At 62.3% G+C, this 14,144-nt stretch overlaps 2 protein-coding genes across 2 annotated transcripts in view; one reads left to right on the forward strand and one right to left on the reverse strand.

Annotated features, from left to right (window-relative positions):
- The window catches only part of SRRT (serrate, RNA effector molecule), a gene marked incomplete at its 5' end in the record, with an annotated part of 14,836 nt that extends 2,685 nt beyond the window's left edge, over window positions 1-12,151 (forward strand). Inside the window, 18 exon segments of the mRNA XM_080636388.1 lie at window positions 138-504; window positions 1,209-1,324; window positions 2,130-2,217; window positions 3,065-3,069; window positions 3,072-3,076; window positions 3,079-3,257; window positions 3,354-3,415; window positions 3,505-3,583; window positions 5,438-5,631; window positions 5,633-5,708; window positions 6,809-6,880; window positions 6,882-6,992; window positions 7,972-8,125; window positions 8,961-9,154; window positions 10,445-10,601; window positions 11,517-11,606; window positions 11,697-11,793; window positions 11,946-12,151. Coding sequence (XP_080492514.1) covers window positions 138-504; window positions 1,209-1,324; window positions 2,130-2,217; window positions 3,065-3,069; window positions 3,072-3,076; window positions 3,079-3,257; window positions 3,354-3,415; window positions 3,505-3,583; window positions 5,438-5,631; window positions 5,633-5,708; window positions 6,809-6,880; window positions 6,882-6,992; window positions 7,972-8,125; window positions 8,961-9,154; window positions 10,445-10,601; window positions 11,517-11,606; window positions 11,697-11,793; window positions 11,946-12,021 — 2,122 coding nt within the window. The 3' untranslated portion in view covers window positions 12,022-12,151.
- Window positions 12,152-12,254: 103 nt separating this feature from the next.
- TMEM256 (transmembrane protein 256) lies at window positions 12,255-13,362 on the reverse strand. Its single transcript, XM_080636401.1, has 4 exons — window positions 13,277-13,362; window positions 13,142-13,179; window positions 12,968-13,048; window positions 12,255-12,885 (listed from the first exon to the last, which is right to left on the reverse strand). Exons 1-4 carry the CDS (start codon window positions 13,347-13,349, stop codon window positions 12,742-12,744), a joined length of 336 nt encoding a protein of 111 aa, XP_080492527.1. The 5' UTR covers window positions 13,350-13,362; the 3' UTR covers window positions 12,255-12,741.
- Window positions 13,363-14,144: the final 782 nt, after the last annotated feature.

Below are 14,144 nucleotides of genomic sequence, written 5' to 3' on the forward strand. Positions count from 1 at the left end.
ACCTAAACCCCATCCCCTGGTGCCCTAAACCCCATCCCTGGTACCCTAAACCCTGTCTGTGGTGCCCTAACCCCATCCCTGGCGCCCTCACCCCATCCCTGGCGCCCTCACCCCATCCCTGGGCCCTCACCCCATCCCTGGCGCCCTCACCCCATCCCTGGCGCCCTCACCCCATCCCTGGCACCCTCACCCCATCCCTGGTGCCCTCACCCCATCCCTGGCGCCCTCACCCCATCCCTGGCGCCCTCACCCCATCCCTGGCGCCCTCACCCCATCCCTGGCGCCCTCACCCCATCCCTGGCGCCCTCACCCCATCCCTGGCGCCCTCACCCCCCCTTTGCCGCAGCCGTGATCAAGATGGAGGGGGGCACGGAGCACGACCTCCGCATCCTGGAGCAGGAGGAGGAGGAGGAGCGCGGGGACAAGGCCGAAGGCCCCAGGAAGGAGGAGCCGCGGCCCCCGGAGCCCGAGCGCAAGGGCCCCGAGGACAAGGAGGAGAAGAAGGTTTGGGGGTGTCCCCCCCCCCCGGGGCGATTCTTGGGGTCCCCCTTGGGCCATGGGGTCTCTCCTGTGGTCCCCATTGGGTCTCTGGGCGTCCCCATGACCCCCATTGCCCCCCATGACCCCATGACCCCATTGCCCCCATGACCCCATGCCCCCCACTGACCCCATTGCCCCCCATGACCCCATTGCCCCCATGACCCCATTGCCCCCCATGACCCCATTGCCCCCCATTGACCCCATTGCCCCCCATGACCCCATTGCCCCCCACTGACCCCATTGCCCCCCATTGACCCCATTGCCCCCCACTGACCCCATTGCCCCCATGACCCCATTGCCCCCATGACCCCCATTGCCCCCCATGACCCCATTGCCCCCTGTTGACCCCATTGCCCCCATGACCCCATTGCCCCCCATGACCCCATTGCCCCCTGTTGACCCCCATTGCCCCCCATGACCCCATTGCCCCCTGTTGACCCCATTGCCCCCCATGACCCCATTGCCCCTGTTGACCCCATTGCCCCCCATGACCCCATTGCCCCCTGTTGACCCCATTGCCCCCCATGACCCCATTGCCCCCCATTGCCCCCCATTGCCCCCCGTTGACCCCATTGCCCCTGTTGACCCCATTGCCCCCCATGACCCCATTGCCCCCCATTGCCCCCCATTGCCCCCCATTGACCCCATTGACCCCCATTGCCCCCCAGGGTGATGGTGAAGCTGGGGGGCAGGAGCCGGGCGCGCCGGGGCCGGAGCAGCAGCAGCCGCAGCCGCAGGAGCAGGACAAGAGCCAGGACGAGGAGGGGGAGGCGAGGGCAAGAAGGTGAGAGGGGACCCCCCTGGCCACGCCCCCTTAAGCCACACCCCCATTGGCTCCTCCCTTTCCCATTGGCTCCTCCCCTTTCCCATTGGCCCCTTCCCTTTCCCCATTGGCCCCTTCCCTTTCCCCATTGGCCCCTCCCCTTCCCCATTGGCCCCTTCCCTTTCCCCATTGGCCCCTCCCCTTCCCCAATTGGCCCCTCCCCTTCCCCATTGGCCCCTTCCCTTTCCCATTGGCCCCTCCCCTTCCCCATTGGCCCTTCCCTTTCCCCATTGGCCCCTCCCCTTCCCATTTGGCCCCTTCCCTTTCCCCATTGGCTCCTCCCCTTCCCCAATTGGCCCCTCCCCTTCCCCATTGGCCCTTCCCTTTCCCCATTGGCCCCTCCCCTTCCCCATTGGCCCCTTCCCTTTCCCCATTGGCCCCTCCCCTTCCCCATTGGCCCCTTCCCTTTCCCCATTGGCTCCTCCCCTTTCCCATTGGCCCCTCCCCTTCCCCATTGGCCCCTCCCCTTCCCCATTGGCCCCTCCCCTTCCCCATTGGCCCCTCCCCTTCCCCATTGGCCCCTTCCCTTTCCCCATTGGCTCCTCCCCTTTCCCATTGGCCCCTCCCCTTCCCCATTGGCCCCTCCCCTTCCCCATTGGCCCCTCCCCTTTCCCCATTGGCCCCTCCCCTCTCTCAGCCCCTCCCCTTTGGTCCAAGCCCCCCCTTCCCCCCATCCCCTCCCCTCCATGCTCCGTGGCTGCGCCCCCTTCATGCCCCGCCCCCTTAAGCCCCGCCCCCATTGGCTCCTCCCCTTCCCCCTCCCCAGCGCCCCCGCACCGACAGCGACGAGGATGAGGATGGGAGCGACTCCGACAGCGACCGGGAGCGGGGCCGGCGCCCGGCCGAGAGCCAGGGTGGGCCCCGGGCCTGGGGGGGCCCCATTGGGTCCTTATGGGGGGGGCCCTAGGGGGTCCCTATTGATGGGGTCGTTATTGGGGTCCTTATGGGGGGGCCCTAGGGGGGTCCTATTGATGGGGTCCTTAAGGGCAGGTCTTATTGGGTTCCTATGGGGGGCTCCCTGTTGTAGTCGCTATGGGGGGACTTATGGGGGGGGTTTATGGGGTCCCTATTGGGGTCTTTATGGGGGTCTCTCTTGGGGGGGTCCTATGTGGGGGTTCCTCTGGGGTCTCTATTGGGGTCAGTATACGGGGAGTCCCTCTGGGGTCCCTACTGGGGGGCCTCTATGTGGGGGTCCCTATTGGGGTTCCTATGGGGGGTCCCTATGAGGTCTCTATTGGTGTTCCTGGTGGGGGGGTCCCTATGGGGTCTCTATGGGGGGGTCCCCTATGGGGTCTCTATGGGGGGGTCCCTATGAGGTCTCTATTGGTGTTCCTGCGGGGGGTTCCTATGGGGTCTCTATGGGGGGTCCCTATGGGGTCTCTATGGGGGGTCCCTATGAGGTCTCTATTGGTGTTCTGCGGGGGGGTCTCTATGGGGGGGTCCCTATGAGGTCTCTATGGGGGGGTCCCTATGAGGTCTCTATTGGTGTTCCTGCGAGGGGGTTCCTATGGGGTCTCTATGGGGGGTCCCTATGGGGTCTCTATGGGGGGGTCCCTATGAAGTCTCTATTGGTGTTCCTGCGGGGGGGTTCCTATGGGGTCTCTATGGGGGGGTCCCTATGGGTGGGTCCCTATGGGGGGTCCCCATGGGGGGGTCCCCATGGTGCTGCTCACCCCTTTTCCCCCCCCCGTATCCCCGCAGAGGAGAAGGGCAAGAGGAGAAGAGCCGCGAGGACGAGGGGGGCTCAGCCCCACCGAAGGCGAAGGAGAAGGAGGCGGGGGGGCCGCGGGGGGGGGGGGGGGGGCCGGACCCCAAACCCCGGCCCCTGCACAAGACCTGCTCCCTGTTCATGCGCAACATCGCGCCCAACATCTCCCAGGCCGAGATCGTGGCGGTGAGCGCCCGGGGGGGGGGGGGGGTTTGGGTTTGGGTGCTCCAGGGCCCCCCCAAACCCCCTTCACCCCCCTTTCCCCCCCCCCCCCCCCCCCAGCTCTGCAAGCGCTACCCCGGCTTCATGCGCGTGGCTCTGTCCGAGCCCCAGCCCGAGAGGAGGTGGGTGCCCCCCCCAAGGGGGTGTTGGTTATGGGGGGGCCCCATGATGGGGGTCACATCCTGTGTCTGTGTGACCCCCCCCAATGCAGGTTCTTCCGCCGGGGCTGGGTCACCTTCGACCGCAGCGTGAACATCAAGGAGATCTGCTGGAGCCTGCAGAACATCCGGGTCGGGGGGGTTTTAGGGGGGTTTGGGGGGTTTGGGGGGGGTTTGGGGGGTTTAGGGGGGGTTGGGTTGGTTTTGGGGGGGGTTTAGGGGGTTTGGAGGGGTTTGGGGGGGTTTTAGGGGGGTTTGGGGGGGTTTAGGGGGTTTGGGGGGTTTTAGGGGGGTTTGGGTTGGTTTAGGGGGGTTTGGGGGGTTTTAGGGGGGGTTTTAGGGGGGTTTGGGGGGGGTTTTAGGGGGGTTTTGGGTTGGTTTTGGGGGGGGTTTAGGGGGTTGGGTTGGTTTTGGGGGGGGTTTGGGGGGGTTTGGGGGGGTTTTAGGGGGGTCGGGGTTGGTTTTAGGGGGTTTGGGTTGGTTTTAGGGGGGTTTGGGGGGGTTTTAGGGGGGTTTGGGTAGGTTTTGGGGGGGTTTGGGGGGGTTTAGGGGGGTTTGGGTTGGTTTTGGGGGAGTTAGGGGGGTTTGGGTTGGTTTTAGGGGGGTTTGGTTTGGTTTTAGGGGGGTTTGGTTTGGTTTTGAGGGGAGTTGGGTTGGTTTTAGGGGGGTTGGGGTGGGTTTTCGGGGGGTTTGGGTTGGTTTTAGGGGGTTTGGTTTGGTTTTAGGGTTGTGGTTTTAGGGGGGTTCGGGTTGGTTTTAGGGGGGTTTGGTTAGGTTTTAGGGGGGTTGGGTTGGTTTGGGGGGGTGGGGGTTTTAGGGGGGTTTGGGTGGTTTTAGGGGGGTTGGGTAGGTTTTAGGGGGGTTTGGGTTTGGTATTAGGGGGGTTGGGGGGGTTTTCGGGGGGTTTTAGGGGGGGTTGGGGGGTTTAGTGGCTGAGTTGGGTGTCTCTCCGGGGGGATGTGGGGGATGGATGGGGGGATGTTGGGGTGCAAGGGGGGACATTGGGGTTCGTAGGTCCCATATTGGGCTTCAGGCCAGAATTGGGGTCCATGGATACCTTCTTGGGGTTCAGTGCCTTTATTGGGGTTTAGGGCTCATATAGGGGTCCATGGGTCCCATATTGGGGTCCAGGGGTTGCATACTGTGGTTCAGGGCCCATATTGGGATCTGTGGGTCCTGTAGTGGGGTTCCGTGCCAATACTGGGGTTCAGGGCTCAGTACTGGGTGCACAGTGGGGTGGGTCCATGGTTCCCCTATGGCATCCATGTGTCCCCTATGGTGTCCACGGCTCCCTATGGGGTCCACGGCTCCCTATGGGGTCCATGGCTCCCTATGGGGTCCATGGTACCTTATGGGGTCCTTGTGTCCCCTATGGTGTCCATGTGTCCCCTATGGTGTCCATGGTTCCCCTATGGGTCCATGTGTCCCCTATGGTGTCCATGGTTCCCCTATGGTGTCCATGGTTCCCCTATGGTGTCCATGTGTCCCCTATGGTGTCCATGGCTCCCTATGGGGCCCATGTGTCCCCTATGGTGTCCATGGCTCCTATGAGGTCCATGTGTCCCCCTATGGTATCCATGGCTCCCTATGGTGTCCATGTGTCCCTATGGTGTCCATGGCTCCCTATGGGGTCCATGTGTCCCCTATGGTGTCCATGGCTCCCTATGGGGTCCTTGTGTCCCCTATGGTGTCCATGGCTCCCTATGGGGTCCTTGTGTCTCCTATGGCGTCCATGTGTCCCCTATGGTGTACATGACTCCCTATGGTGTCCATGGCTCCCTATGGGGGCCCATGTGTCCCCCATGGTGTCCATGGCTCCCTATGGGGTCCATGTGTCTCCTATGGGGTCCATGGCTCCCTATGGGGCCCATGTGTCCCCTATGGTGTCCATGGCTCCCTATGGGGTCCATGTGTCCCCCTATGGGGTCCACGGCTCCCTATGGGGCCCATGCCCGCCCCTGACCGCCGTGCCCCCCCATCTTGCAGCTGCGGGACTGCGAGCTGAGCCCGGGGGTGAACCGGGACCTGACGCGGCGCGTGCGCAACGTGAGCGGCATCACCCAGCACCGGCCCATCGTGCGCCACGACATCCAGCTCGCCGCCCGCCTCGTGCACGCGCTCGACGCCCGCGCCCACCTCTGGGGACCCCCCCCGGCGCCGGGGACGCCAACCGGGACCCCCCCCGGCGCCCGGCACCGCCGGCAACGGCAACAACGGTGGCAACAACGGCACCGACGGGGATGGAGCGGCCGCGGCGGTGAGTGCACAACGAGGGTCCTCAGGGAGCCCCTGTGGAGCCCTTATGGAGCCCTTATGGAGCTCCTATGGAGCCCTCATGGAGCCCCTATGGAGCCCTCATGGAGCCCTTATGGAGCCTTATGGAGCCCCTATGGAGCTGTTATGGAGCCCTTATGGAGCCCTTATGGAGCCCTTATGGAGCTCTTATGGAGCCCTCATGAGCCCCTATGGAGCCCTTATGGAGCCCTCATGGAGCTCTTATAGAGCCCCTATGGAGCCCTTATGGAGCCCTTATGGAGCCCTTATAGCTCTTATAGAGCCCCTATGGAGCCCTTATGGAGCCTTATGGAGCCCTTATAGCTCTTACAGAGCCCTTATGGAGCCCTTATGGAGCTCTTACGGAGCCCTTCTAGAGCCCTTATGAAGCCCCTATGGAGCCCTTATGGAGCTCTTATAGAGCCCTTATGGAGCCCCTATGGAGCTCTTATAGAGCCCTTATAGAGCCCTTATGGAGCTCTTATAGAGCCCTTATGGAGCCCTTATGGAGCCCCTATGGAGCCCTTATGGAGCTCTTATAGAGCCCTTATGGAGCCCTTATGGACTTGTTATAGACCCCTTATAGATCTCTTCTAGAGCTCTCATAGGCCCCTTGTAGAACCTTTATGGACTCCTCATAGAGCCCATATAGACCCTGTAGGGGATTCCTTATAGATATTATATAGACCTCATATAGATGCCAATGTAGATCCCTTGTAGACCCCATATGAATCCCTTATAGACCCCATGTGGGTCCCTTGTAGACCCTATATGGATTTGTTAGAGACCCCATGTAGATCCGTTATAGACCCCAGATAGATCCTTTATAGACCCCATATAGATCCCTTATAGACCTCATATAGATCCCTTACAGACCCCAAATAGGCGTCATATAGATGCCATGTAGATCGCTTGCAGACCCTATATGCGTCATTTATAGACCCCATATAGAGCGCCATATGGATCGCTTACAGACCTCATGTGGATCCCATATAGACCCGTTACAGAGCCCGCATGGCCCACTTATAGACCCTCTATAGGCCCCATAGGAAGCCCTTAGAGCCCTCGTAGCCCCGCGTTAAGGCCCGCGGTGCGGCGCAGGCGGTGCCCTCGCAGAACCCGGTGCTGCGCCACATCACCGACTACCTCATCGAGGGAGGTGAGCGCCGAGGAGGAGGAGCTGCTGGGCCGCGCCGGCGCCGAGGAGCAGCCCCGCGAGCCCAACCCCACCGAGGTCACCGTGGAGCGCGACGAGAAGCTCCTCAAGGTGCGTCCGCGCCAGCGCCGCCCCGCGGCCATTGGGTCCTGTTGGGTCCCATTGAGTGCCATTGGGTCCCATTGAGTGCCATTGGGTCCCCTTGGGTCCCATTGAGTGCCATTGGGTCCCATTGAGTGCCACTGGGTCCCCTTGGGTCCCCTTGGGTCCCATTGAGTGCCATTGGGTCCCATTGAGTGCCATTGGGTCCCCTTGGGTCCCATTGAGTGCCATTGGGTCCCATTGGGTCCCCTTGGGTCCCGTTGGGTCCCATTGAGTGCCATTGGGTCCCATTGAGTGCCACTGGGTCCCCTTGGGTCCCATTGAGTGCCATTGGGTCCCATGAGTGCCACTGGGTCCCCTTGGGTCCCATTGAGTGCCATTGGGTCCCCCTTGGGTCCCATTGAGTGCATTGGGTCCCACTGAGTGCCACTGGGACCCCTTGGGTCCTGTTGGGTCCCATTGAGTGCCATTGGGGTCCCATTGGGTCCCGTTGGGTCCCATTGAGTGCCATTGGGTCCCCTTGGGTCCCATTGAGTGCCATTGGGTGCCATTGAGTCCCATTGAGTGCCATTGGGTCCCATTGAGTGCCGTTGAGTGCCATTGGGTCCCATTGGGGTCCCCATTGGTGTTTTAGTGATGTCCCCATTGAATCCCATTGGGTCCCACTGAGGTCCTCATTGAGTCTCATTGGGGCCCCCTTTGGGTGCTCTTGATGTGCCCTTGGGGTTTTATTGATGTCCCCATTGGGTCCCCATTGGTGTCCTGTTGGGGTCCTATTGATGTCCCATTGGGGTTCTATTGATAGCCCCAGTGGGTCCCATTGGTGTCCTATTGGCCCCCATTGATGCCCCCCTTGATGCCCCCCTTGATCCTCCCATCAATGACCCCACTGATGGCCCCCATCCGCCCCACGGCCCTATCCCTCCTCCTCGCCATCCCTGCCCCACGCCTGCATCGTGCTCCTTGTGGCCCTTGATGCCCGCCGCAGGTGCTGGACCGGCTGCTGCTCTACCTGCGCATCGTGCACTCGGTCGATTACTACAACACCTCGGAGTACGTGAACGAGGACGAGATGCCCAACCGCTGCGGCATCGTGCACGTGCGGGGCCCGCTGCCCCCCAACCGCGTCTCCCACGGGGAGGGTGCGTCCGGACCCACGGCACCCCCCATAATACCCCATAATACCCCATAGCCCATATCCCACATCCATACCCCATACCCCATACCCCCATATCCATACCCCATACCCCATACCCCATACCCCATATCCCATACCCCATACCCATACCCCATACCCTATCCCATACCCCATAGCCCCATATCCCACATCCCATACCCCATACCCCATACCCCATATCCCATACCCATATCCCATACCCCATATCCCATACCCCATATCCCATATCCCATACCCCATACCCCATACCCCATACCCCATGTCCCATACCCCATACCCCATATCCCATACCCCATATCCCATATCCCATACTCCATACCCCATATCCCATACCCCATGTCCCATACCCCATACCCCATATCCCATACTCCATATCCCATATCCCATACCCCATATCCCATACCCCATATCCCATACCCCATATCCCATATCCCATACCCCATATCCCATACCCCATTATCCCATACCCCATACCCCATGTCCCATACCCCATACCCCATATCCCATACCCCATACCCCGTATCCCGTATCCCATACCCCATATCCCATATCCCGTATCCCATACCCCATACCCCATACATCCTGTATATCCCATCCCCTATACCCTGTCCCCTGTCCCCCCTATGCAGTGGTGAAGTGGCAGAGGGCATTCGAGGCGCGCCTGGGGCTGCTGCTGACCCATACCCCATAGTGCCCCTTAGACACCCCCTAGCCCCCCATAGACACCCCCTAGCCCCCCATAGACACCCCCTAGCCCCCCCCCCAGCCCCCCATATGAGACCCGTGCCCCCGTTGCGCAGTGGCCGAGTGGCAGAAGGCGTTCGAGGCGCGCCTGGGGCCGCTGCTGCAGGGCCGGGAGGCGCTGGGCGAGGAGGAGGCGCTGAGGCTGGGCCGCAAGGACCCCGAGCAGGAGCTCGAGAAGTTCGTGACGGCCAATACCCAGGAGCTGGGCAAGGACAAGTGGCTGTGCCCCCTGAGCGGCAAGAAGTTCAAGGTGCGCGGGGGGACCGGGGTGGAAGAGTGTGCACTGAGGGTGATGGGGTGCCATGGGGTATAATGGGGTGGAACGGGATAGAGCGGGGTGGACCGGGGTGGAACAGTGTGCACTGAGGGTGATGGGGTGCCATGGGGTATAATGGGGTGGAACGGGATAGAGCGGGGTGGACCGGGGTGGAACAGTGTGCACTGAGGGTGATGGGGTGCCATGGGGTATAATGGGGTGGAACGGGATAGAGCGGGATGGACCGGGGTGGAACAGTGTGCACTGAGGGTGATGGGGTGCCATGGGGTATAATGGGGTGGAACGGGATAGAGCGGGATGGACCGGGGTGGAACAGTGTGCACTGAGGGTGATGGGGTGCCATGGGGTATAATGGGGTGGAACGGGATAGAGCGGGGTGGACCGGGGTGGAAGAGTGTGCACTGAGGGTGATGGGGTGCCATGGGGTATAATGGGGTGGAACGGGATAGAGCGGGGGGGACCGGGGTGGAACAGTGTGCACTGAGGGTGATGGGGTGCCATGGGGTATAATGGGGTGGAACGGGATAGAGCGGGATGGACCGGGGTGGAATGGGATATAGTGGCATAGAATGGGATATGGGATGGAATGGGATAGAATGGGATATGGGATGGAATGGGGTATAATGGAATGCGATGGGATATAATGGGATGGAACAGGATGTCATGGGATGTAATGGCTTATAAGGGAATATGGGATGTGATGGGGTGTAATGGGATATAATGGGATGTGATGGGGTGCGATGGGATATAATGGGATGTGATGGGGTGTAATGGGATATAATGGGATGTGATGGGGTGTAACGGGATATAATGGGATGTAATGGGGTGTAACGGGATATAATGGGATGTGATGGGGTGTAACGGGATATAATGGGATGTAATGGGGTGTAACGGGATATAATGGGATGTGATGGGGTGTAACGGGATATAATGGGATGTGATGGGGTGTAACGGGATATAATGGGATGTGATGGGATATAATGGGATGTGATGGGGTGCGATGGGATATAATGGGATGTGATGGGGTGCGATGGGATATAATGGGATGTGATGGGGTGTAACGGGATATAATGGGATGTGATGGGGTGTGATGGGATATAATGGGATGTGATGGGTGTAACGGGATATAATGGGATGTGATGGGGTGTAACGGGATATAATGGGATGTGATGGGGTGCGATGGGATATAATGGGATGTGATGGGGTGGATGGGGCGGGCGCCCGGAGGAGCGGGCGGGCGGCGGTGACGCGGGGCGGGCGCAGGGCCCGGAGTTCGTGCGGAAGCACATCTTCAACAAGCACGGCGACAAGATGGGCGCCGTCAGGAAGGAGGTGCTCTTCTTCAACAACTTCCTCATGGACCCCAAGCGCCCGGCGCTGCCCGAGGGCAAAGCGGGGCCCCCCCCGGGGCCGGCCCAGGGTGAGCAGCACCCCCAGGGGCCCCCAGTGCTACCCATTGACACCCATTGACACCCATTGATACCATTGACAGCCATTGATACCATTGACAGCCATTGACAGCCATTGACAGCCATTGACACCCATTGACACCCATTGACACCCATTGACACCCATTGACACCCATTGACCCCCACTGATACCCATTGACAGCCATTGACATCCATTGATACCCATTGACACCCATTGACACCCATTGACCCCCACTGATACCCATTGACAGCCATTGACCCCCACTGATACCCATTGACACCCATTGACACCCATTGACAGCCATTGACCCCCATTGACACCCATTGACAGCCATTGACACCCATTGACAGCCATTGACAGCCATTGACACCCACTGATACCCATTGACAGCCATTGACACCCATTGATCCCCATTGACACCCATTGACAGCCATTGACAGCCATTGACCCCCATTGACAGCCATTGACCCCCATTGACAGCCATTGACACCCATTGATCCCCATTGACACCCATTGACACCCATTGACAGCCATTGACCCCCATTGACCCCCATTGACACCCATTGACACCCATTGATACCCATTGGTACCCATTGACACCCACTGATACCCATTGACACCCTTTGACACCCATTTACCCCCATTGACACCCATTGATACCCATTGACAGCCATTGACACCCATTGATAGCCACTGACACCCATGGGCATCCAGTGACACCCATTGGTACCCATTGATAGCCCATGGGCACCCATTGCCACCCCACTGTCACCCCCAATCACTCCATTGTCACCCCCTTGACACCCACTGTCACCCACCATCACCCCCCCTGCACCCCACCCCATAGGGAGGCCCCCCCATGGCTGCGGGGGCCCCCCTCCCTGACCCCCCATTGTCCCCATAGGTCTGGCCCCGGGGCTGCCGTACCCCCCCCAGACACCGCAGGGGATGATGCCCTACGGGCAGCCCCGGCCCCCCATGCTGGGCTATGGAGGTAAGGGGGGGGCCGGGGGGGCGGCTCTATGGGGGGGTGCAATAGGGGGGTCCTTCGGGCCCCCTTTAACCGCCCCAATCCCCCCTATAGGTGGCCCCCCCTACCCCCCCGGGCCCTACGGCGCCGGTCGAGGCAACTACGACACGTTCCGGGGGCAGGGGGGGTACCTCAACAAGCCCCGCAACAGGTACTTGGGGGGCTGAGCCCCATAGCGGGGGGGGGGGGTGCCTGACCCCCATGTAGGGGGTGGGCAATAGGGGTTATGTGGGGCACAGAACACTTGGGGGGTGATGGGTGGGGGGATGTGGGGACCCCGCTGACCCCCCTTGTGCCCCATAGGATGGTTCGGGGCGACCCCCGGTCGATTGTCGAGTACCGGGACCTCGATGCCCCCGAGGACGTCGACTTCTTCTGAAGCCCCCCCCCAGCCCCACTGCGGCCCCCCCGGACCCCTTTTGATACGGCCCGAACCCCCCTGCCCCCCCCGCTGGCCCCCATTTGTATGCGTGAACCCCCCATGGACCCCAATAAACGGCACTGCCTGAGCCCCACTGCGGGGATCTATGGGGCTGGGGGAGCCCCATGGCGTGGAGCCTGTGGGGCTGGGAGGGGGCTGGGGCCCCCGATGACATCACAGAGGCACAGCTAAAACCCGACCATTTATTGGCTGAAAAGGCTGGGGGGCGGAGGCAGCCTCGCAGCCAATCAGCAGCCGCCTTTGTGCAGAGCTACTGGCTCGAGCAGCCAATGGAGGAGGAGGAAGCCAGGGGGTGGTGAACCAACCAGCCATTGGCTGTTGCACAGCAACCGCCGTGACGTCACCACACCTGCCAAGGGGCCTGGGCCACGCAGCCAATCAGAAGCCGGGAAAAACAAACAGCTCCCGCATCCATTTCTCTTCATTGGCTGCAGGCACCTCCAGCTCCTATTGGCCACCAGCGGGACCAATAGGGGCGGAGGGGAGGGGCTAAGGGGAGGCTCCGCCTTTTAAAGGGGAGCGAGTCAGCGGCAGCGCAGAGCGCCCCCTGGCGGCCCGGAGGAAGCGCAGAGCGCGCCCTGGCGGCTCAGCAGGTGCTCATGGCGCCCCCTGGAGGCCCGGCGGATGCCCAGGGCGCCCCCTGGCGGCTCGGCGGTCTCACAGCGCCATGGCCGCCCAGCCCAGGATGAGGAGGCTCCCGCCGAGGGGCGCGGCGCGGTTCAGGGCCGGGTCTCCGGTGACTCCATTGTAGTAAAGGGGGAGGCAGAAGAGGGCGATGCCGAGGGTCAGGAGGGAGCCGGCCTGGGGGGGGGGGGGGGAGGGGCCACAATGAGAAGGGGGGTGTGGGGGAGGGGCCACAGGGGGGGTGGGGGCGGGGCCTCACCAGCGCGGGCCGGCGGCAATGGGGCGCCCCCAGGAGCGCGAGGCTGTGCAGGAGCTGGTGCCTGTTCGCGGTCTCGTAGAGCTGCGGGGGGGGGGACCACAATGAAGGGGGGGGGCGGGGGGGAGGGGAGCACCCCCAAACCCCTCCCCCCACGCCACCCCCTCCCCCACTCACCTCTTTCTGGTAATCATCGCGGTCGCTGCGGCGGAACCCTATGGAAGGTGGGGGGAGGGGTCAATGGGTCAGAGCCCCCCCCCCTCCCTCCCCATTGGTACCTCCCATTCCCCCCCCCCCCCCCCCCCCCAGCACCGTGGGCCCCGTAGGCCGCGGCCGCCATCGCGGCGGCTCCGCTGAGGGCCCCGACCCGCGCCCACGCCGCCATCGCCCCGCGCCGCTTCCGCCTTGTGGCCACGCCCCCCCCCGCGGCTCCTCATTGGCTGAGCGGCCCTGCCCGTCAAAGCCCGGAGCGGCCAATGGGAGCGCGCAGCGAGGGCCCGCCTCCCGCGGACGGGACGAGGAGGGAGCAGCGCCCCCTGGTGGGCGGGAGGGAAACAGACCTCCCTATAGCGCCCTAGAGCCCCCCATAACCTTCCATGGCCCCCCCATCGCCCCCTATAGCCCCCCATAGCCTTCCATGGCCCCCTATAACCTTCCATGGCCCCCCCATTGCCCCCTATAACCTTCCATGGACCCCCCATTGCCCCCTATAACCTTCCATGGCCCCCCCATCGCCCCCCATAACCTTCCATGGCCCCCCCATCACCCCCTATAGCCCCCCATAGCCTTCCATGGCCCCCTATAACCTTCCATGGCCCCCCCATTGCCCCCTATAACCTTCCATGGACCCCCCATCGCCCCCCATAACCTTCCATGGCCCCCCCATCGCCCCCCATAACCTTCCATGGCCCCCCCATTGCCCCCTATAACCTTCCATGGACCCCCCATCACCTTCCATGGCCCCCCCATCGCCCCCCATCACCTTCCATGGCCCCCCCATCGCCCCCCATAACCTTCCATGGCCTCCCCATAACCTTCCATGGCCCCCCCATCGCCCCCTATAACCTTCCATGGACCCCCCATAGCCCCCCAAACCCCCCTATACTCCCCCCATAACCCTCTATAACCTCCATAGCCCCCTTATGGCCCCCCCATAACCCTCAATCACCCCCCCAAGCCC

The sequence above is a fragment of the Psittacula echo genome (assembly GCF_963264785.1).
Source record: "Psittacula echo genome assembly, chromosome: 32".
Taxonomy (NCBI): domain Eukaryota; kingdom Metazoa; phylum Chordata; class Aves; order Psittaciformes; family Psittacidae; genus Psittacula; species Psittacula echo.